This window comes from Trachurus japonicus, chromosome 10 (assembly GCF_045865225.1).
Source record: "Trachurus japonicus isolate A0001 chromosome 10, Traja_1.0".
NCBI classification, from domain to species: Eukaryota; Metazoa; Chordata; class Actinopteri; order Carangiformes; family Carangidae; genus Trachurus; species Trachurus japonicus.
The window spans coordinates 16,986,852-17,010,904 of NC_140916.1; the positions used below are offsets into that span (position 1 = coordinate 16,986,852).

At 42.5% G+C, this 24,053-nt stretch overlaps 1 protein-coding gene across 1 annotated transcript; it reads left to right on the forward strand.

The window, feature by feature from the left end:
* The first annotated feature begins 1,597 nt into the window (after positions 1-1,597).
* Positions 1,598-23,725, forward strand: slc16a2 (solute carrier family 16 member 2). The gene is made up of 7 exons (XM_085789680.1): positions 1,598-2,325; positions 12,554-12,698; positions 13,316-13,814; positions 16,455-16,598; positions 17,996-18,224; positions 20,937-21,203; positions 21,327-23,725. The coding sequence occupies exons 1-6, from the start codon at positions 1,851-1,853 to the stop codon at positions 21,185-21,187; spliced, it is 1,743 nt and encodes a 580-aa protein (XP_085645806.1). The 5' UTR covers positions 1,598-1,850; the 3' UTR covers positions 21,188-21,203; positions 21,327-23,725.
* The last annotated feature ends 328 nt before the right edge of the window (positions 23,726-24,053 follow it).

Below are 24,053 nucleotides of genomic sequence, written 5' to 3' on the forward strand. Positions count from 1 at the left end.
TCAGTTGAGGCAGAGCAGCTTCGTTTAGAAAAACATGTGCACTTGCCCTACATGTTCAGAAACAAAATAGTCATTCTAGCCTGAATTCGGACCATTTTTGTCTGTGCTGGAGTAGGAATAAAAACTGATAAAACAGATGAGGATACATTTAATCAAAGAGTATATTTGAGTACAGTCGGGTACTACTTCTTTATACTTTCATTTCAGAGGGTAATATGTTACTCAACTAGGCCTACCTTGCATCTAACACCTGGAGTGCTTTTTTAACATTCTTTCTTTACATTTTACTCCCACCGGCAATCAATTACAAGTTAACATTTTAATTTAAAACTATAATTAAAAAATATAATAATAAATATAATATAATTTTAAACTATAGGCCTATCTGTTATTGCCCATTGTCAGTTTATTTATCATCTTTACAATACATCACATAAAAGTGGTCCCATGCTTCCTGCATCATGCTTTAGTGAGTTCTACTTTTACTTTCATTTACGAATATTCACACCACTGTTTTGCTTTTAGTAGTCAAGTAGTTGCAGTGGAGAAAGCAACACATTGTCCTTTATGCAGATAAGTACAGTAAAGTCACACAAACTGGAAATACCCCAGACACATATAGAGTATTTAAGTTACTTACTTTCCATTTGTTTACCTTCTTTTAAAAAAAACTAAAGTCAGATCAGAAATCGGCAGGAACCTGGAAGTAGGCTGTACAGGAAATATTAGTCGCCTGGTAGCTGTACATGGGGAAGGAAACCATTAAAACACGCTACAACAATTCATTTGCTCCATAATTTGCACTGTTAATGTCTAATTAATAATTCGTTATTACACCCCTAGTCCAACGGCAGTGTCTAAACCTCAGTAGGCTACTGATAGAAGACAAGAGGTTTCAATGCAAAGTGTGGAGATGTCTTCAACGACAGAACCATGTCGCTCCATGACAACAGTGAGTGGAGTGAAGCTAACGACATGCTAGCATATTAGCTCATTAGACCCCTCGTTTGGTGACCGAACAATACATACACGAGTAACGGCCGACGGTTACGGTTTATATGTCTATGGTTACGGTGCCACGACCAGACCAGTGGTCCGAGAGTCACTCGGGTCTTTACGGTGAGTAACGATTAGACCCGAGCGCTAGACTCGTCCCACCGCTGTACTCTCACTGCTCTGAAGCTCCGCTATTGGCTCCGACCGACCATCTGCCGGGGAGAGGAGGCGGGGGAGTGCGCTTGAATGACGGCCGTAGTTGTGTTGACACTTGGGATCCGAGACAGCCTCCCGGCACCCGCACGGGCCTACCTTTTTTCCCCACATTCACGCCGTGGAAAGACATCAGATGAGAGAGGAGAAGCGCATGATTAGTTCATTAGCGACCGCGGGATGTTGCGGGCGGTATGCGGACGGCGTGACTGGAGGATACGGTGTCGAGGCTCAACGGACGTTTTCACAGGTTGGTGATCCGCATTTGGCACCGAGCAGGGAAGCCAACAAAAGTAAATACATGGTGTTAGTCCCTATAGGCTGTTCCTAAAAACACGGGCTCACATTAAAAGGAGAAATAGGCGGTGCCTGCTAATTCCTGGAAAAAGACATACCTCCGAGCAGAATGACACATTTAACGTCCGCAGGTTGGAGGAGTTCATTCGCTGACGTTGACGCTGAGACCCGGGCTACGAGCAGCGTGTGAGGCTCGGCTGTCAGCAAAGAACCGCGGGTCCTTACACATTTTAACAGGTAGCCAATCGAAATTGTCTCTCAAATCGGCGCTCTTATGTCAGTGACCTATATCTCATGCATGTGCGCCAAGAGCTCACACTAACCTCGCCACCGGACCAGACAGCATGGGGATCAACGGGGTAGACAATCAAGCACAGCCGCCCAGCCGGACGGAGCTGGAGCAGCCGGCTGCAGATCCCCAGATGGAGCAGCAGCAGCAGCAGCAGCAGCAGCAGCAGCAGCAGCAGCAGCAGCAGCAGAGAGATGCTCCACAAGAAGCCGACAGGAGCAAGGATGATCAGGCGGCGGGCAGCGAGAGCAAAATCGTGCAGGAGGACAGCACCGTGCAGCTGATCGAGGCCGGTACTTGCAACAAGCCGTCCTCTGATTCCGAGGCGGGGGTGCAGGTGAAGCAGCCCGCCGGCCACGGTGCCGGATTCGTCCCACCCGAAGGAGGGTTTGGCTGGCTGGTGGTTCTCGCTGCGACCTGGTGCAATGGGTCGATTTTCGGGATCCAAAACTCTTTCGGCATCCTGCACTCGATGCTGGCAGAGGAGCATGCAGACCAAGGGGGGGACAAGACGACTCAGTTCAAAGTGGGTGAGTACCATAACTGCCTTTAAACTGTCTGCCGAGGTGAACTGGACGCAAAACATCAACTCACAGGGTACATGTTGTCCTGGGTGCACACTTTGTTTACAATTAATGATGAATTAAAATATGGTGAGTGGGTGACAAGACCACCAGCATGACAAAACAGATGGCATCTTTAAGTCAGTAGCAACAGTGTAATAGCAGCATGATGTATAGGCTGCTATACTGTGTCATTATACACCTATACATGATTCTAAAAAAGATGTGGGTCAGCTCAGGGTTCATGTGAGTTTCCCCTGCACTTAAAGTGGCACTCCAACCATAGTATCAAATTACATGTGAGCCTTTGCAATGCATGTAGCTGCATTATTATTTTTTCTTGAGCGTTCATGCTCTCTGTGAATGCCCCCTTATTTCTTGTTTGAGCTGCATGTGAGGAGAAAACCATCATGTTCAATGATTAACTAGCTTTCAACTGACCAACAGTGTACCCATTATTCACTATAACACCATTGTAACCAGCTGCTGCAAATCCTTTTTAATTTGTTACAAATGCCCCTTTGATTTGCCCCTCTCCCTGACAGGCTGAACGCTGGCCACATAGAAACAGATAGAACATGCACTGTAGATATTTGTACAGCCTGTAAACCTGTAAGCATACTGTCCTGATTAAGTGTGACAAGGATAACCTCATCAAACTGGGGAATGAAAAAAGAACCTGTCGATTCAAACCAGAGTCATTTCTGCCGCATATGGAATAAAAAAAAAAAAAAAAGTTAAAAGACTTAGTGATAATTTAATTCCAGTAGGCTAACTGATATTCACAATAAAGATGCTGTTTACCACTGACTCTGACGTACATGACCAGAATAAGGCCAGTGTTCACTCCTCTGTTTCCCTACATTGTTCACTTTAAATCATTTTCCTGAGGATTATGTCATGGGCTTTTTTTGCTGGTGTATGTTCAAGTCATTTCTCTTTATTTCCTGGATGCTTCAGACTTGAGTGTGATTTAAGAGTAACAGGGGAGGCGAGATGGAAAGCAGACAAAGAAATGTATCATGTAGAAATCACTGATGTCATTATAAAGGAATTGGGCAGTTCAGTCATGATTTATTTAGATGAATTGGTCTCCTGATAAAGGAAATTTTCTTGCTGTCATTTTCTTGCTCTTGTCACTGGGTCACTTTATAGGCCTGGGTCTCCAGAGGTCTGGTATCTTCATAGTGTTGTTTTAGCCTGGAGTAATCACTAAATGAATAATTATTTGGGGAATGAGACGGACCCTCTCCTCGGGCAAACTGCTACTCCTGATCAAACGGGAGCTCAAAGCCATATATTTGTCTCTCCACATCTGAGTGGAAAGAAATGTTTTTTGAGGGTGGCAAGTAGCATGTAACAGGAGTGGGTATTTTTTCTGAACTTCCTGTGAAGTCCCAAGATTTACCAGGTTAAGATCAGGGTGTGGGAAGTGATTATGGTTCTAAGACTGTTCCCTGGAAACAAAGTTAAACCTTTATTATTATCAGGGTGAAGACAGTTACATGGGGAGGTTAATCAGGCTCATTTATGTAAGTTGAACATGTTTAATGGTATCTTGCACCTTGTCCTCTTTAATTTAAGTTGAGGACATTGCTGTATCTGCGGGCAATGTGACAAGGCATCACATTACGTTCATGTTTGGTTGGTAGAAAGCTTGGGAACCATGAACATTTTGTGCCTGCGAGGATGCACTACTGTACATACACTATGATAGATGTTTTTCAAGAGTCATGTGAAACCAGAGGTAATCTATACGTTGCAAACAACAGAGGACAGTTGCTATCTAGGTACTTTTTTTTTTTTTTTGGCTTGTTGATGAGGATTTCATCCCCAGCCGTTCCTTGGCTGTAATTCTTGGTTTGTTCTCATATGTGAAAGGATTAAGCGAGTCGGTTGAGTCCTGACCTTTCCCTCTCAGCAACAGAGGAAAGAGGGGAACAGCTTAGCTCCAATAGTCACAGTTGTAAAGGCTCCTTTTGAACTATTCAGCCTAAGAGGCTGCAGTCAACAAAAGTTAAACTGACATGCAAAGAACATCCTAAACGTCACGAGTGCTTCACTACAAGCAAAACAGAGCAAAAAAACCCAAACAACAACAACAACAACAACAACAACTACAAAACAAAAAGAACACAGGGCCATAAGGCGAGAAGATGACAAGGAACGACTGGGGTGTGATTAAATCTTGATTAGAGATTACCATTAGATCTTTGTACATAGCTTGATTATACTCAGTATTTATGAAGCCTTACGGGGTAAACAAGAGGTTTTCAAAATAGCTAAGGAGTAACAAGGTGGGGAGAAAGAAAACAATGGAGGAGAGGTGAGAGGATCATGAGTTGCAGATGGTGTTGTTTTGCTTGATTGATGATTGCCCATTGGTCACGTGTAAAAATTCTGATATGTCAAGGTGTGTGTGCTGAGTTCAAGTATCCAACACAGCAGCAGTCTTTTACAGTCTCAAACCGGAAAGAAATCCTGGTGCTTTTACAGTCAGTGGGGAGTGAGCCCCTTGTGAGGTGATGTGTGACTGAACATGGGCGGGGTGAGCGTGGGAGTGAGGCTCTCACTGCAGCGCTGTCTCTGCAGTTTGCAAAACTGGGAATGCATGTGAAGGGGCAGAAGAAAGGGACTAAGTGAGGGAGTGATTAATTTTTCATTGATCCCTATCTATATGCCACTAGTGTGAAACAGTAGAGACACTGTAATGAGACAAAGGCTCATCCAAACGCTTTGTGTATAAATGTAGAGCTTTGTTGTTGAAATTACTCAGCAAGGTCAACTTTACTCTCTTCTTGCATAGAGAAATTTGGTGCCCTGTTCAAACACATTAAGGAAAAAAGTGTTGAAACTCCGGCTCCATTAGAGACACTGCTCCATCAGTTAAGGAGTCATTTTCCACTCTAACTTCAGTCTTGAGTGTAAAGACAGTAAATCATTCTGACAGCAGCATTTTGGCATTAAGAGAGTTCCCTACAGTATTAAATTTGAAATTGGAAAGACACTGATGATGCATAAATGATATGAACGTACCTCAAACAGCCTCACACACTTTGCACATTGGAAACCAGCTTTTTAACACCAAATGTTTGACACATCCACACACACTCATTTTAGAATAGCTCATAGTGACTGTTAACAAACAAGTGAAACTAGGCAGAGACTGCTGATGTGTTCATGAACGTTTCCAAAATTGCAAAAGTCTGTCTTTGGATATCGTGTTGTGTGTTTGCTTTTGTGTAACATTGTCTCTTTGTTATTTGACTTGGCAATCGTTACTAATACTACTTTTAAACTTTTATGTTTTAAAGTTGTCAGTAAGCAATATTTTACAGATACCCATGAACTCAAGGGGAGTAGTGTCAGGAATTTGAAAAACAGGTTCAACTGGAACACAAGTGACTAATATTCATATAAAATTAGCTGTTATTGCGTATCCCTGCAGCCTTTAAATGAACAGTTTAACAAAGTATAATTGCAGTTTTCAATGCTGAAAAAAAGACAAAATATCATATCTCAACAGCAACATTTCTCAAAAGCCAAATATCATCTCAGTGTCCATGCTGTCTCAGGCAAACTTCTTAAGTCGTTAACATAATTCTGTTTTCTGCAGAGTCCCTACACTGTAGCTCTGCTGCCCCAGTTTTCTCCAGGGTAGCTGGAAATCCCAGGTTGGCATTTTTGGCATTCCAGAGGGCAGGGGGAATGGGTTCGGGTCAGTCTCTAAAGGCACCACACACAAGCAGCAGGTACTTACAGAAGCACAACATAGGGGTGAACTGTTTTTTGTTGAAAGTGGATCAATTAAGTTTAATCATTCATGCATAGGCAGTTTTCCAGCAGGTGAAAATGCAAATAGAAATCGTATCAGAAGTGAACGTCACACATACTCGCCCACTGCTAAAACTAGCTGAAATAAACAGAAAAGTGAGGATTCACTGGAAATATATACTGGCTTCTTCACTGGTAAACAAGTCTTACATGGCTGTACTTGGTTATGTTGGTGATGGTGTGAAGACACACACTGTGCTGCCTGCTTACTTGTTAATGATTTTAAAGCTAACTTTTGTTGGCTAGTGTACACTGTTGACCATAAGAAAGTGTGTTTTCCAGTTGCTGTTATCATTATGTGATAAAACAGGACATTGTCCACTCCAAGGACCTGCTAAGGACATTTCATGTAGCCTTGAGGGAATGGGCTTCCGTACCAGGTTTTGCGAATGGTATTGTACCTTCGTGTTTCCGCCAGTGTTGCCAAAGTACGTAAGGCTATTGTTATTGTAACTCTGAGTACCCTGGACAGTTTTACACACAATATTATGTTGCATTGTTTAGCAGATAGAATATTTCCTCTGTGTGTCTGTGGGAAATGGTTTCATGGCCAGAAACCATTTGGACCTTCATTTGTTTTTGATTGTTTTGCCACATTGGATTTCAAATGACACAATGATTATACGGATTTCTTTCAGCTTTAAAAGGTTGAATAAATAGGTTGAAAAAACATGTTGTTTTCTTTTAACTGTTAGAGCAGTGGTGTCCATCATTGCAGATTTTATTTACCCAAATGTGCAGATAGTATGTGTATCTGCTGCCACCCAATACACTGGAGGTGAAAAACGTTTTGTTAGTACTGCTCAAAGCGTTGAAATCATGTGAAAAGGTCGGCAGTGACACGTCTTGGCAGGAACAATGTCTTTGTTACTCAGGATAATCCACAGAGCAAACTGTAAACAGTTTTCTTTGAAAGTGCTTCCTGCTTCACTTGCTGTCTGAGGGGCTAAATAGCCACAGTATACGGATGATCAGATGTGAACATTAACACACTCAAATAAAAGCTCAAAATTGGAACCATAGCTTCACTGCTTCATTTGAAATCAATGTCCCGCAGTATTGTGCCAACACATTCTCCAAATTAGTGCGCTGTACGAGCAACTAGTAAAAAATGAAGCGGTCTTTGTGATCTCAGTGTCTAATGTGCAATGTTGAGGTAATTGTTCCGTCACAGATGTCAGTTTTAAATGCCGTGAGAAGACCTGAGTGACATGGATGACTCAGCGTTGGTGTACTCACACAGCGATAGCCAAGCCCACGCAGAGACCTTTGGAGGGGCAAGTGCTCTCGGTTTTCCACACAGCAGTTGATTTGTGTCGGGCGTCGCACTCGCAACTCTTCCATTGACGACGCTCTGGCCAATCAGTGGAAGGCAGCCGGCTGATGTCACGTTTTAGTATCGCCTCGGCTCGCTTGGAACCCGGACAGAGACGTTACCAAAAAAGTACCAGGTACTAGGGGCTAGTGGAAAAGCAAAAAAACCAAGTCGAGCCGTGCTGAGCCACGCTCATGAAAAAGGACCATTAGAGACACAGAAACAAGAAGCCTGATACTTTTTCCCCTTAGTTGGCAGCTATAGCTTATAGGGTACAGGTGTGTCGCAGTCACAAAAGCACACACACACACACACACACAGATGTTCACTCCACTTCGTCAGTCATCTTATAATACAGATGACTGATGCCCCTCCCTCGCGCACGTGCCTGGCGATAACAAAGCTGGTTTGGCATGCGAGGTAACTGTGAGAATATATGACCCATGTTGATCTAGTCAACTAGTCAAAATATCCACAGGATCAAACATGTATCAAAAGACATAATTTGCATATTATACAAATTTGTATGGTCTACACAAAACAAAGATAACCACAATATAGCCTGTACTTCCTATAGAAGCCACACAAACTGACCTCAGTTAACCTCTCGGTGCATTTAATGCAGCTACCTCTTTAAAAATACAACAGCGCTTCTCTGCCGCAAGACATGATTTGTTCCAGCAATGTACGGATAGGACATATAAAGTCTCTGTCTGTCTCTTGCTGTCAGATTGCATCCATCACTTAATGGAGAGGGATTGTTTTTAACCCCCCCCACTACACACACACACACACACACACAAACACACACACTCTCTCTCTCTCGCTGTGTTCTTTTTCTTTTGTTTGAAAGTGTTCAGACTTAATTGTATCTAATGAGTACACTCCTCTCAGTCTTTTCACAGACCTTTCCTTGTGCCAGGCCAGGGGGGCAAATAGGGGTTCGGTAATCGGATTGGCCAGAAAAGAGAGTGGAGGAAAAATACATGGGTGTGCAGTTTTGTTAGCCTTTGATTGTACATTAGAACTTGTTTGTTGTAGACAACATGCTTTGATTTTTTTTTTTTTTTCTAAACAAAAGGCGGCACGTTGCACAGTTTACCCCAGGAGCTGTAATTTTCTCCACAGCAGTCCAGCCAAGAACCTGTGGATGCAGGCTTCGCTTGGGACAAAGAAATTACATAATATAACAGCCGTCACTTAGGATTGCTGCCCCCATTAGGTCTCATTGAAGCTGGGCAAAGGGGTTATAAGAAAAGCTTCTTGAAATTAATCCTTGTGCTTATTGAAGTGTTCCAAGTCCTTAATAATATGCTGCCTGCCCTTTGCTACTTCCTTCCAGTACTGTACAATATCTCCCAGTGGTCCACAGTCGTCCTGTAACAATACATTACGCCAGGGTGAGACCACAAAGGTGAACTAACAGCCTTGGTTTAATGTTATTATTTTTCTCCATCTTTGGTGATAAGCGTTAGTGCTGCCAGTTATTTACTCCCTCACACGGACATATGTATTTTCCACTAAGAAGGAATATGAGAAGCTGGGGAAATACAAGTGATCCCAGAAGCTCGCTGTGGCCATCAATTTTCTGAGATTCCAGGCACCAGAGGACTGCAAAAACCTAACTAAAGTCAACCCAATTCTGTCAGAGCTTTTTGAGCTGAGCAGGTTTTATGGTGATTAACTTTTTAGAGCAATGCACACATGGTATGTCATGAAGTTTTATGGCTGTACGTTTCATTTTTGACGGTGTACCATATATTCATGCACACACTGCCAAAGCTGGAGGCTATTCTTGTGGATCCCACCACTGCATGTGGACACCACCACTAATCATGGAGGTCGTTTATGGCCTTTTCCCTTGATACCACCATCAACCAAACCTTCCTGTAGGGTCAGGGATATGCATTCAGAGCAGAGTTATGTTTTCCATTGAGGTTTCACCTTGGTATTTCCACACTGCAAAGACATATGTTGAGCCTCAGGGCAAATATGAAGTAAGAGCTAAACCGATTAAATGTGTTGCACTGCAGAACATGTTTTTGTCCCCTTGTTGCTCAGCGGTCAGTTGTTGAACTGTTAAAGATTCGATCATTATACTGTACAGCTGCTATTATCCACTTTTTTATATTGACAATGAATCAGGCGTGTGATATGAAAAATCATTTGTAAAAGTGAACCAACAGAGAAAGGATTTAACTCTGCAGTTCCTCTTACTAGCACCACTTTGCAGTTTAGAAACACTCATAGGTTCTCATAAGGATCATTTTCAGCCACAGCAGGTAGCTGTTTTGAGTAAGAAATAAAAACTCTGCACACTACCTGCCCAGCACCAAATAGCAGACGGTCAAAGTTAGCGATCATCTGGCGAACAAAGTGAGGTATTTAGCAGCTGAAGAGTCTAATTCCTCCCAGGGTTTGTTAGATAAAAAAACAGATTGCTAGTTTAAAGGATACTGAGTCCCTTAAGAAAGTGGTTCTTAGCTCTCTAGATCAGTGGTGCAATGTGGTGCAATTGTAATGGTAAGGTGCTTATTGGAAGCCAAACCCCGAGTCTCTGGCTTACAAAGCAAAGTAGGTTAATCTGATCTCATGCAGCATTGCTACTGATTTTACCCTCAGTTGTATGTGTGTTTTTTGTTGTATGATGTTTAGGCCAACATGTGCAGGGAGGCTATATGCTTTTATCAATGAAGTGTTTTCTGTTGCCTCAAGATAAAATATTTTCTAGAGAAAGTCACTGGGAGTTCATGAAGTACACGTTCAGTAGCAGAACTTGTTCTCTTGTTTAGTTTGGATAATAGGAGCACGGAGTTGCAGCCCCACCCGACGTAGAATAAGACTTTGCAGTAGGGTTGTTCGGTATACCGGTACTAAAGTGGTACCGGGGTACTGAGGCGTTTAAAAAGGTACTATACTGCGCTTAGATGGGACCGTGTTATGCCAAGAAGTGCCTGCTTGCCGAGATCTGCACGCCGCACAACAAATGTGGAACTGGATCATTCATTACGGGGACGGGGATGCAGTATTCGGCACAGCTGTTTTTGGACCTGCCAAGATTTGCATCCCCTGGCTGTTTTAGCCAAATACACTGCTACGCAATTCATGTTCATATGCATAAACACCCCTAAATACAATGTGCATAACCCCATCTGACCACCAGGTATCTGCAGTGAAACACATGGGGGATGCAGTATTCGGCACAGCTGTTTTTGGACCTACCGAGATTTGCATCCCCTGGCATTCCACGAGCGACATGCAGATCTCGGCCAGCAGGCACTTTTCAACACATGCCGAGAAGTGCCTGCTCAGCTGGGGTTACGCATATTGTACGGTTTAGGTGTTTATACATATGAACATGCATTTCATACATGTAGCAAGTAGTGTAATTGGCTAAAACAGCCAGGGGATGCAAATCTCGGCAGGTCCAAAAACTGCTGTGCCGAATACTGCATCCCCGTCCCCGTAATGAATGATCCAGTTCCACATTTGTTGTGCGGCGTGCAGATCTCGGCAAGCAGGCACTTCTCGGCATAACAACGGCCGCCACATACTCGTTAATTAATGCAAACACTGCTGGTTGATAAGTTTCGTTTTTAACCGCGGATCAGACATGTATTCTCTCTCTCTGTGTGAGCGTGAACAGCCAAAGAGCGTTACGCAGAGATTAATTAACGGAACGATATCGCGTTGATGGGGGAAAAAAAATCAATTCAATTTGTGGCTTGGTCTTGATTCTGTGACGCTGCACCACGCATTGGTCTACAACAGGTCTACATATGGGAAACAATAGGTGTGTGTTTGAGTGTTTTCAGACCTCAAATAATGCAGTTGATATTCATTTTTAAACAGACCACTAATGATTTAATTTAGTTCAGATTAATACAGATGAAATTTCTATTTTAATCCTGCAGCAGATTGTTTATTGATTTACTGATTATTTAGCTACTGATATGTTATAGTTATAGTTCTAAGATTTTCTATTAAAATAAAGTCAATAATGACATTTTTTGTGTTCTCTTTTTATTTGGAAAAGTACCGAAAAGTATGACAACACTACTTTGTAGTGTACATTATATACTGTATGTACACAACATATACTACAGCATAGTACAGAATGTTTTGGACAAGCCACACAACAAAGACTGTTGTATGTGTGTGAAAATAGGTAAATCAGTCCATCCGTCTGTTTATGGTTCTCTCTGGTCTCATTCTCACTGAGCTGTTAGATCAGTGTGACCCACAGCCCAGACATCACGGTAGACATTAAAGCTACCTTTGCTCCCCAGGAGACTGGACCCAGACATTTGTTTGTTTGCACTTCAGGGTACGCAGTGTCTCTGCCGGATCATTCTGGCTCGTTATGTTTTAACACTGGATGGATATTACACCACAGGCCAGAACTTTCCAGTTTGATCCACTTGTTGATCTGCATATACAGCATGAGAACATCTTATACAACGTGTCTGATGTAGATGATGCAGGCAAAGACACAGTATGGAGCACAGTTTTATATTTATAACAAATCACATCAGATGGTGCAGGGTCACAGAGAGATATCAAGGCTTTTATGCCTGAGTAATGAAGCGTCTATGAGGAAGAGTGAAGACGAAGAGGAATGTAGCCACTTTTGCATAAGTGCAGAATATAAATGTATTGCCTTTTTTTCTTCTAATCTTCATTCCACAACAGTTTTTATTACAGTTTCAAGTGGTGTTGTATACACTACATCAGTAATAAAGTCAAATCCTACAGCTGCATACGATCTGGAAAGGGAAACTCTTGAAAGATTGCACAAGGCAGTGTAATGTTCCTATGCAGGAAAGAGATTATTTCTCCTCATTGTCCTCATGTAAGTTTTATGGTGCAGAATTGTATCCTGTATATGTTTCATATGTTGATTAACAGCCCACGCTGCAGTTCATGTTGCATGGACTTTGAGCAGGACATTTTCTTGTATTTGTTCCAGATCTATGTGCTACAACACGCAACATTTCTATGTATTACTGATGATGAATTTTCCTCCCTTCTCCTCTTCCTCTCCAGCCTGGGTCGGGGCCTTGGCCATGGGCATGATCTTCCTTTGTTCACCTGTGGTCAGCATGTTCACCGACCGCTTTGGCTGTAGGAAGACGGCCGTCGGTGGAGCGCTGCTGGCTTTTTTAGGGTTGCTCAGTACATCCTTTGCAAAGTAAGTTATTGTACATTCAATGAAGATTTCACTTGTTTCCAACCCACTCTGAACCACTGGTGTTATGTTACATTTCAGTCACAGACCTACTGTTGGCATTCAATATAAAATGAGAAGATTTAGGTTTTTTTTTTACTGCCAGTACTAATGGAATTTCCAGAATTTTCACAGTAAAAGACTCAAACCACCTGGATGAAAAAAACAATCCATCTGCTGCAGATCAGTAGAGATTTTCAAACTGTCTCACAAATCACTGCTGTATTTCCAAATCCATGTGCGGGAAATGAAACCCATTTTATCTTGGACTTTTTGTCCAACACAAATCACCCCAATATTTTGTATGAAAATATGAAAATTACCAAGTAAGAAGGTAGAGAAATACTGTACAACTTTTTAAACTAGAAAAACTACTACACGCCATTTAGAATTAGAATATAATATACATAAACTCTTTTCACACTTTGTGCAGTTGCATGTCTTCCTCTGATCAATGATCTAATCTAATCGTCTCTTTATTGATCGTTTGCTTCTTACAATAATTGAGTTATTTCATCATTTCTGCTATTATTCAGCATCTTATCACCACTATCTTTTCATCCTTTCTCACTCCGTTTCAGCTCCCTAGGCCTTCGTTATTTCACATATGGCGTACTGTTTGGCTGCGGCTCCTCCTTCGCCTTCCAGCCTTCGTTGGTCATCCTCGGCCACTACTTCCGCAGACGCCTGGGCCTGGCCAATGGCATGGTGACAGCCGGTGCCAGCCTCTTCTCTATGGGCCTGCCGGTTTTACTCGACAAGGTGGTAGAACCTCTGGGCCTCAGCAGGACCTTTCAGATCCTTAGCCTCTTCATGCTGGTCCAGGCCCTGCTGGCGTTGACGTTCAAACCTTTGCTGCCTGCCGGAGGAGGCATGGGACCACCGGGGATGGGTCCAGACACTACAGGACCCCAGACCCAGCCGGGAGCCACCGCTCAGGATGGCAGCAGGTGGAGCAGGGCTCTGGCTGGGTTCAGGAAATACTTCAACCTGCGTGTGTTTCACAACGTGACGTACCGAGTGTGGGCATTTGGAGTAGCTACAGCTGTACTGGGTTACTTTGTGCCATATATCCATCTGGTAAGACCACTGCGTAATTACTCTTATACATGTTGCGTGTTTCTGTCTTAAAGGAGCTTAACTTGTCTTATACCCTCTGTCTTAGTTTCAGAGGAAATTCAGCTTGTTATATTGTGTTTATATTTGATGGATGTTAATGGAAGATTGTATGTAGATACTAAGCTTTGTGTACATTACAGTCTTCCATTCATGTCGGCTGTGCTAAACCATTACCTAATATGGAAAACATACCATAACATTCCCAGGTTTTTTTTTGTTAAATGACTGGGACCATTCCATGAATATGACCACGTTTATACTTTTGATTAGTCCGAGTTGTATGATTATGTGATATAAAAACCTCGGTGAAAGGAGCGAGGTGAAGAGGGAGGTAGACTGATGTCAGAGCTGTGCTGTTGTCCCTTGGGTGGTCCGAAGCCATTCTTTTTCCGTGGGGCTCGGTTGCAGGGCAGTTGAATGCATGTCAGCGTGGTGAGCTTAGCTAGCAGTGTAAGCTGAGGATCTGACTCCTTCCTATCAGTGTGATAATGGGGTTTTGTCAGAATAATGGCTGTGGGTGACTATCAGCTGCCAGGTTTCTGATGACAGAGCTAAGTGTCCTCTAATGGTTAATTTCACGGTTGTGTTTGCTACAGCGTTCACATCTGCTCTGTAAATCACTCGTCCTGTGTTCTCTTCGAAGTAAATATCTGAACCCAAAAGGGAGAAAGTCATCCATCACATTTTATTTATTTTTTTTTTTGCATTAACATGTTATATGTTATATCTGTAAAAAAAAAAGGAGCTTCATATTCAAGACATGCATAAATTGTTAAAGGGATAGTTCAACATTTTGGCAAATTCACCTATTGCCATAATCCCCATACCCATAGTCAGTCATATAGGTTCATTGCTTTAGTTGTTGATACGTGTATATTTTTTGCCTTTATTTGACAGCACATACTATAGTGAGACAGACAGGAAAGGGGGAGGCAGAGAGAGGGGGAATGACATGCAGGAAAGGTCCGCCCGACGCGGGACTCGAACCGGGGACACCTGCATTGAGGACTGTAGCCTCTACATGGGGCGGCCGCCTTAACCACTGCGCCACGCACCGCCCCATATGTGTTGTTTTGAGGTCCGCGGAGCAGAGTACAATCACCTGTCCCTTAAAACTCATCCAATACACAATCTAACAACTCCAAAACGCTCTCGTGGACAAGTTGTGACCTGCAAATTCCCCATGCTATGATATAATCATATATAATTATGCAACATTACGACACACAAAGCAAATACTCGGAAGTACTTTTGAAATCACTCAATGATAATGAACCTACCCCTATGACTATAGGGATTATAGCAATAAGTGAATTTGCCAAAATTTTGAACTATCCCTTTAACGTCATCATCCTGTCAGCCTGTTACACAATGTGCACCGCAGACTTTAAAACAACAACCTCACATTAGCCTTAATGACACGAACACACGCTATGTCCTGCGACATGTCGGACAGGCCACCAAACAAGCGTGTGTCAACTCAAGAGGAAGTGCATCGCTAGCATCAGCTCGCAGGCTAAATACTTAATCAGCCGCTCAGCTGCAACAACATGCAAATATCACTTCAGTTTGTTTAGATGCTCATATGATGCAACACACTGTCCTTGGCTTGGCTTGGCAAAGTTTGTTACTTTGGCTCTTACACTCCTGCAGGGCCTCATCCTTCCAGTTGCTGTTGATCAAACAGAGACAAAACCCTCCAGGGGCTGTGAAGAGAGACACGGTTTTCCATTCTGTTAAAAGAAAAGAAAAAAGAAGCTTGGCAATACATATAAAATAACAAGACCTTATTTATCTTGCTGTGAATGGGCATAATAGTTTTGCCGTCTGTAATGGTTAGAGCACAAAAGCCAGTGAGAGCGTATTTGCAAAATCAGTACATGAGCCATGACCAACTCTGGTGTGAAATAGTGAGATAGTAAAAGGATGAGGGTGAAGTGTAAAGCTGCAGCGTGGAAGCTGTGAAGTTGATCTCCCTCTATCCAGATGTCGGATGTTCCAGCTCCGGCCTCCCTCTGTCAGGCCTGTTGTTTCAGGCCCGGGCCCAGATGTAAACACAGCCCCGGCCTTTGTATTGGCTCAACCACCTCAGGAAACCTCTCCTGTATGGCCTCTCTGTATCCCTAAACATGCCTATCCTATGGCCATTGATGAATGTAGAGCCCTTCAAAGCAGAGCAAATATTTCACAAGGACCAGCATGCTCAGGAAAAGACTTCAGAAGGCAGTTTCATGTTTTGGATCTGAAATGGGGGGTCAGGGCTGAGGGGAGTGGGAGGGTCTGAACTATATGCGTTGGGTCTTCCTGTCCTGCTGTTCCAAAGGTTTGTGGATGAAGACATTTTGTTATTGTTAGACTGTGGGCTTTAGGAGGTTTATGGATGGACAATGCCACCTCTCCACCAAACAAACGCACACCCATTTTCTGAGTTCATTGACTTTGTAGGCACACGGCATAAGAAGCTGGTGCGGTATCTTTGCTCGCTCATCCATTATTGGCAGCTTCTAGACTGTTCTTCATGCAGCACAATCACATTATCCACTGTTACAAGCAGCCAAATCTCACACAGCACTGTGGCCATCTTTCTTTTTTATTCCTCAGATCAACTTTGCGAAGACGAGGTTCAAGGACACCCAGAGGGAATGGGTGCTCCTCGTGTGCATAGGAGCTTCATCCGGGGTGGGACGCCTTGCTTTCGGCAAGATAGGTGACCTCATTCCAGGTCTTAAAAAGATCTACATGCAGGTGAGGAAATTAAACATCTGCACATAAACTTTAACCTGAATTCGAAAACTTGAAGTTAACTATTAACATTTGTGTCTTTTTTTTCAAACCCTGTGTCCTCTGGTGCATATATTATCGCACTGAACCAATATTTGTTTAATGTTATTTGATTAAAAGGGTAATTTAGTGTTTACTCGTGGATGAACATTAGAATGTTATTTTCTACCAGAGCGATTCAGTGTCATTAATGTCTTATCATCAGGCTGAAGATAAACATGACTCAGATACTAATTTGCTCAAACTGCTGGTTTTGCTTGTTGCTAGAAAAATGACCGGTTTAGATAATGCTCAGGGAAGATTCACTCTCTGTGCAAGTGGAAAGGGGGGAGCTGTATTCAGAGCAATTTCAGAGGAGCATACAAACAGACTTTTTCATTTCCTGCTTGTGTACATGAGTTGGTCAGAGCCACCACACTCACTTTGCATCTTGTTAATAAACATGCACATTGATTGATCAAAGATGCAGTTAGTCTTAGGTTAACTGAAAACCTTGAATATACATAACATACATATGTAAATGTGCAAGTCTGTGTGATATGAACGCACAAATATACTTGTCTTCAATGCCCTTTTGGCCCTGACACCCGTTTAGAGCCTTTTTTCTGTTGAAAAGGATAATGTGTTTTCTATGTGCTGCTCAATAGGTGCTCTCCCACTGTCTTAAATAAAGAAACACAGTGGCTGTGGTGAAGTCTTTTGCAAATGGAGAGGCTTGTTTCTTTCTTTCTTTCATCCACTCACAGTATTTTTAAGAGTTGATTTCTTGTGCAAGATGGTAATCATGGAAGATTCTGAGGTAACATTTTGTCTCATTGTGAAGGAACAGAGCCCTCCTTCACTGCTCACAGCATTAATCATGAAGTCAAAGCTCGGTATTATGTGACTGTTGAGATTTGTATGAACAGGCAGGCAGACGTCTGCAGAAGTAAACAAAACTTCAAAGGTACAGATATAAATATCCTTCTCAGCCGATAGAGCGGATGACGTGACAGAGATGTGTAGAAATTCCTGGGTTGTATATTCCTTCCTGCATTACTCATACTACATGGTTGTATTTAATAGTACTACAAATTAATGGTAGTACCAGCCCCCCCTGCCGACACACGTTTTACAAATGTAAAGGAAAACAGCAACAATTGTAATCTGAAAAATAAAATATCAACATTGTTGATAATTTACAATATTACAGTCAGGGGCTCCAGCACATAGGTCAACATCAGATCCCACTTTTTATAGTATTTTTCTACCACCTATTCTATCACCTTTTTCCAGTTTTTATATGCAGGTGTTTATATACAGTGTGTTCTCCATATCAACGGTTGCTAATTAGCTGACTAAGCTGTTCTGGTGTGTTTTAGGTGGTGTCCTTCATGGCTCTGGGCCTGATGTCCATCATGATTCCTCAGTGCCATGTGTTTGAGGGGCTGGTGGTCGTGTGTGTGTTCCTGGGGCTGTGCGACGGCTGCTTCCTCACCATAATGGCCCCCATAGCGTTTGAGCTAGTGGGGCCCATGCAGGCCTCCCAGGCTATAGGCTACCTCCTCGGCCTCATGGCTCTCCCCATGACAGCAGGTCCACCCATCGCTGGTGAGGAGCACGCTCCTTTCTTTTCTATCCTGTTTTTCCACAACACTGCACTTATTTATACATTATATTCCAGAGGGAACACAGTGATCTGATTTATTTTACTGATGTTAAGATGTTGGTAGCAACAGAGCAAAACAAGTTGAGTAAGGAGAGAAAAGATGTAAGGATCAGGTAAGCCAAATACCTGGCAGCGGAGATTGCACGGTGAATTGTATTTAGAGAGGTTTGGGCTTTTAGCCAAATGCAGGCGGCCTCCAGGGGTTTGTCTTGAGAAATAAAATACGTACAGGGTAAGATCTCAGAAATCAACTTCCCCTGTCTCTTCTACCTCCGCCTGCTGTATAGAAGGCCATCAATTTGTTGACTCAAGGAGGCTTCATTGTGCTTTCAGTTGCCAACCACTTTCAGCTCTCACACAGACTGGGACCATTATCTTAACACGAATGTATGACGAAAAAAGAAAACGCTGCCATCCATTTGTGGCTTCATCGTATACAAGAAACGGTACAGCTGTATCTCAGTTCACCTTCTAGTAGAACAACCAACACTGATTTCAGTTTTAAAGTGCATTTATTATACATACTCACTTATTTGACTGACAGAAAACTTATTTGTTTTTACACAGAAGCCCTACAGTACTGTATATGATACATTGTCTATAGTATAAACTGTTATTTTCTCACTTTTCTATCTAATATTGACTATATTCACAAAATAGCTGTGTATGTGTTTTGCAGTTAGGCAGTAAAAGCTATAAGAAGAGAGCAGACTGGGCTTTAAGGAGCATAGTTAGAAGAACAAATTGCATTAGCTTTTTCCACATGTCCCTGCTCATGTTGTCTGAAAGGTGTCTTATCTTTTTCAGTAACTACTGTGTAATCAGTTCACAGTATCTACAGGATCCGCTACATATGGGAAGTCATTATATAGGGCAAACCATCCAAATGAATGAAGTATTTATGTCCATATACAAAGAACTGTATTCAGACATAAAGTACAGGATAGCGGTTTCAATAGGCATATGGTTTTCCTTAGGACTAAATATAGTGCCAGACGACCATCTGTAAATTAAACATGTGTTCTTGACATGATGCAGACCATTAGGATGCGGAGGAAACTTCCAATAGACTGCCCAATTACCACTGTGGTCAACATATACATTGTTCTCTGCAGTACGTACAGTGCGTACTGTGTGTAACAGGAAACAATGAACTGTAAGTGCACATCCCTCTCGCTACTGTATGGTGTAGGTATCGCATGTTTTCTTTGGCTCATGTACAGTATAGATAAATAAAGGCCGCACATATACACAGGACAGAAAGGGTGAGGTTTCATTGCTGCTGCTGCTGCTGCTGCTGCTGCTATTGTATCACGACGCCTCAGGGTGCAGGGGGTGTGGGGGCGAGAATGGACCCAAATGATTTCAGATACTTAAAGCAGATAACAGCGGCACGGCCGTTTCGGCTAATGCTGTGTTCAAGGCAGGCTTTTGAAACCGTAAGTTACAGCTTCAAGTCACAACTACGACTTGGTAGCGTTCCAGGTAACCCGTAGCTCGTGTTTTTACCGTCCTGTTGTCTGTGAAAGTTCCCTATAACGGCCACTCGTAACTTCCGACCCGTGAACTCGTACCAGATCGAACTGGTATGACTTCACAGGAAGGAAAAACACAAAGTACGAGTTTCCTTGAACGCACCATGAGTTAGCAGCCCCCGCCCTTGTCAGGCATCAATTGGTCCTCGTGCTACGTCACCACATTCAGGCGCATCCCTTGGCTGCACACACAGCCCTTCATGCCGTTCTCTCCCCTCATTGGATAACACTTGTATCCCACAAGGAAAATTTTCTCCTCGGGTTACAGCAGAGCAGAGTGACGGAGAGACTCGTGTTTAGGCTGAAATACTTCATGTAAGTGATTGCTGACGGAAAATAGGACTATTTAGGACTTATATTAACAAAAACATTCCACTGATATCTGCTTTAAAGATGATGAATGAAGAGTTTGAATTACTGTGACCATATCTTGCATCGCCACTTATGTTAGTAGATTATGATAGAAAGACCGTAAAGTACTTTCTCTTTTAAAGTAACCAACAAACTAAAGCAATTTATTGCACAGACACACACTTGGAAACACTGCTACATAACACCAACAAAGTAAGACATTAAACCACAACACGGCACCCAAAAAACATGATTTTCAGCTGCTCTTTTGGGACAGTGTATTCACGTTTTTGTGAAATACTTTGACTTTTACTCTTGGAAAGAAAGATGAGACATGAAGAGATGAGAAAACTTATGCATCTCTGTCTGTATGTTACAGATATAGAGCCAAGAAGTGGTTTACCTCACATATTCAAATATAGACATTGTAGATATAACCAATCTATTGTTTCTACATGGTTTGCTGCATGTACTAGATACTAGAACTTGTGCTGACTGACTGTAGCTACAGTGTTTACAGACATGAAGACAGAAAATACACAGTACAATTATATATTAAAATAGTTCAAATGCAAGATCAAACAAATACACTGTGGTGTAGCTATAGGTGCATTCAGAGCCAGGCCAGCTGTTTCCCTCCGTTTACAGTCTGTATGGAGTAGTTTCTAATTTTCTTACCACCAGGGACTCCTTGTTATATTGTTTTTCAGTGCGGTTCCTATATAGACAGAATAACTGAATATGTATCCCCCTGCCTCCTCATCCCAGGTCTCCTACATGATTACTATGGGGACTACACAGTGGCCTTCTCTCTGGCTGGGGTGCCTCCTATGGTGGGGGCCGTGGTGCTCTTCTTTGTGCCCCTGATACACTCCCGGCTCCAGCGAGGCCAGGCGTCACTGGAGGAGACGTCCACGACCGCCCACATGTTGCCCTCTTCGCCACCAGCAGAAGAGCCCAAGAGCTGCTCCAACGGAGACATCCTGCCTGGCTACACCGACGTAGAGACACACATCTGAGTCACACCGTACAAAGGTTCGCGTACATTTACACATGCCAAGCACATGTTATTTATCAGCATCTGGAAATCTGTAAACACATGTGCTTCTCCTTATGTTTACGTTCCTTTTTCTGTGTTCTTTCTTTTTTGTTTTTCAGGGATTCAGCCCACCAGCACCTTTTCTCATCCCTAGATTGCCCTCCTCCCAAGCTGAGCTCTGTAGTTGGCTGACCTTTAGGACCTCCCAGCCCTCACTGGGCTGATCGTTATTTTCATGTGGAGAGAAGTTGAATAGGGCACTCTGGCTACAGGCCGCAGAGAGGACAAAAAAGCAGGCACATTGAGTTAGGATGATGGAAATGTTTGAGGAGGATAAGCACAACACAGTCTCAACTAGGGTTGTTTCATCAGTGGAGACTCTGTAGTAATGCAATCCAAGAGGAAAGAAATTAAGAGATTTTAATGGGATTTTCTGATTTCACGGCATTTATGATTATAAATATATATAGTTTTATACTTATAGTCATAAACACATTGCATAGTCATATTCGTGACTAAAATGACTGCTTTGTTTTTTTAGACTCCATAGAAACACATTGTTAGATAAAGAGGCATATAAAAAAAAACGAACTAGTGAAGGGATACATTTATAGATTTCTTTATGTAGTACCTTTTTTTCAACATTTGTGTAGCAGAAACACAAGCTCATCTTGAGTGATTTGCAGGTTTGCTTTAGTCTGTTCTACCGTTTTCTGCTGTGACAGCTACGAAGAGAAAGACACGGATCTGTTCTAAATGTCACCGGAGAGAGATCAGCCACCAGACACAATCACCTCAACTCAACCGCACACTGTACCACACACTGCATGCACAGCCGGGCTCTCAAACCTGAGCAAAACGACTGCAGCTCCTCTACCAGCCTCCCTCTATAGGAGACAGATGTGTGACTGTGGCAGCTGCTGATTCCACTGATTAACACGCAGTGAACCCAAGTGTTTGATTTGTTTTCCCCACAGTTTTAATATAGGTCAGTGACTTTGCATCACATGGCATGTAAAGTGTCCGCCTTAACTTTCAGCCCCCGCACCCCCAAGAATTAAACTCTACAGTTATGATTGGCCTTTTGAATTTTTAGCAGGGTGCGAAACAAATCTGCATAAACTGATCGTTATGACTCCTGACAAATAATTCACAAATAGTTTTGTGGTGCGTGTGCACACTGTATACTCGCTTTAGAGGAAAGAGTTGGAAACAAGCAGTCCCAATGGGAGATTCACGGCTGTTGGTAGCATAGACTTTTGTCATATTAACAAAAGTTACGTTTTGTGTGAATGTGTGTGTGTGTGTGTGTGTGTGTGTGTGTGTGTGTGTGCGCATTTTGATAGTAAAGGCAGTTATATAATATGAAACTACTATGTTACAATCGGTTGAGAATAGGGGACTACTGAGATTAAAAACTGCCAAAATGTCTTGAGCCCTGGTCAGGCCAGATCACAGATGAATCAGTTTGCTGCTTTAGTTCAGTCTCGTCATGAGGGGCTTTGCTCACTGTGTTAGCATTAATGAAGCATGACATAATCACAGCCTCCTTGAGATAGATAGAGAGAGAGAAGAGGACAGTTTGCAGTTACTGTTATATTTCACAAACATTTGGACCACTTACCTCTGCACTCGTAGATTACAAGTTCTCCTGAACAATGGACTTTAATGAGCAGATGTGAAGCGCTGCAATAACAGAGTTTGAGTTACAGTCGATGGCTATATAGAGTACAGAACTGAATAGCATAAAGGGGATTGGGGGAAGGAAATACCCTGGTGTGTAAGGTGGTATGCCTTTCTGACAGTTCCCCTCGTTGCTTTCACTGCCTGTACCCAGTTTCTGTGTTACAACACTTTAGAGCCTAAAAGCTACACAAACCTCACTGCTGAGTGTAGTTATTTTTAGGGGGGGAGGGGTTATGTTAGTAGGAATAGGAACAGGTCTGAATAGGAAACATACACCTACAGTATACCTCAGTAATCAATCAATCCTCAGCGGTTTAGTGGAACATGTTGACATCCTGTATTAACTTTACCATTTCACAATGCTGTGTCGTGTTTTGTTGTTGCAGTCTGAGTCTCATACCACAAAGTTGCCAAACAGCAGTTTTCAATGAACCCTATTTCCTCTCAAATCTCATTAGTGTCTGTTTGTCACGCTTCCATCCCCCACGACAAGTTGGTGCATAATCAGTTTTGAGATTTATTCTTTCTCCCTTTGTTATGCCTTCATATCCATTTGCCCTGTTGCTTTTGATCCTCATCATTCCTGTGCTCTGTTACCTCCGCCTACTAAAGTGCTCGTGGTCAATACTGTAGCCTTTCCCCATCACAGCCTGTTTTCCACGTCTGTGAGTGAAAAATGCAGACATGGAAGTGTCTAATACTGTTACTTATAGGACTTTGGCAGTGGAGACATATAGGAGTTAAAAAGCATGTTTGAAAGCGAAAACGTGGGCCTCTATTTTGACTGAGGCAGTGTTAAATTCAGTTGGCATGGTTGTTGCAGCTGCTAAGAAACAAAAGAAAGGATGGGGGCGCAATCATAAACTGTGGGCAGTGTGACTTGTACCAGCTATATAAGCTAACCAATATCATAATTTGTCATCACACAACATTGCAGACCACACGAACCTGGACGTAAAGCTCCTGCGCAGTCATATGATTAAAAATAGTGCAAGTCTCCAAAAGCTCCATCGCTTATAAATAACTCATTTACATTTTACATTTTCCCTTGAGTTAACAGAATCAATGTCTTCTTGCCTAGTGAATAATGGATGGCTATGAAATTTGTTGTAGATTTTATTTTTGTATTAATAAGGGTGCAGGAATGCTTTCTAAAACTT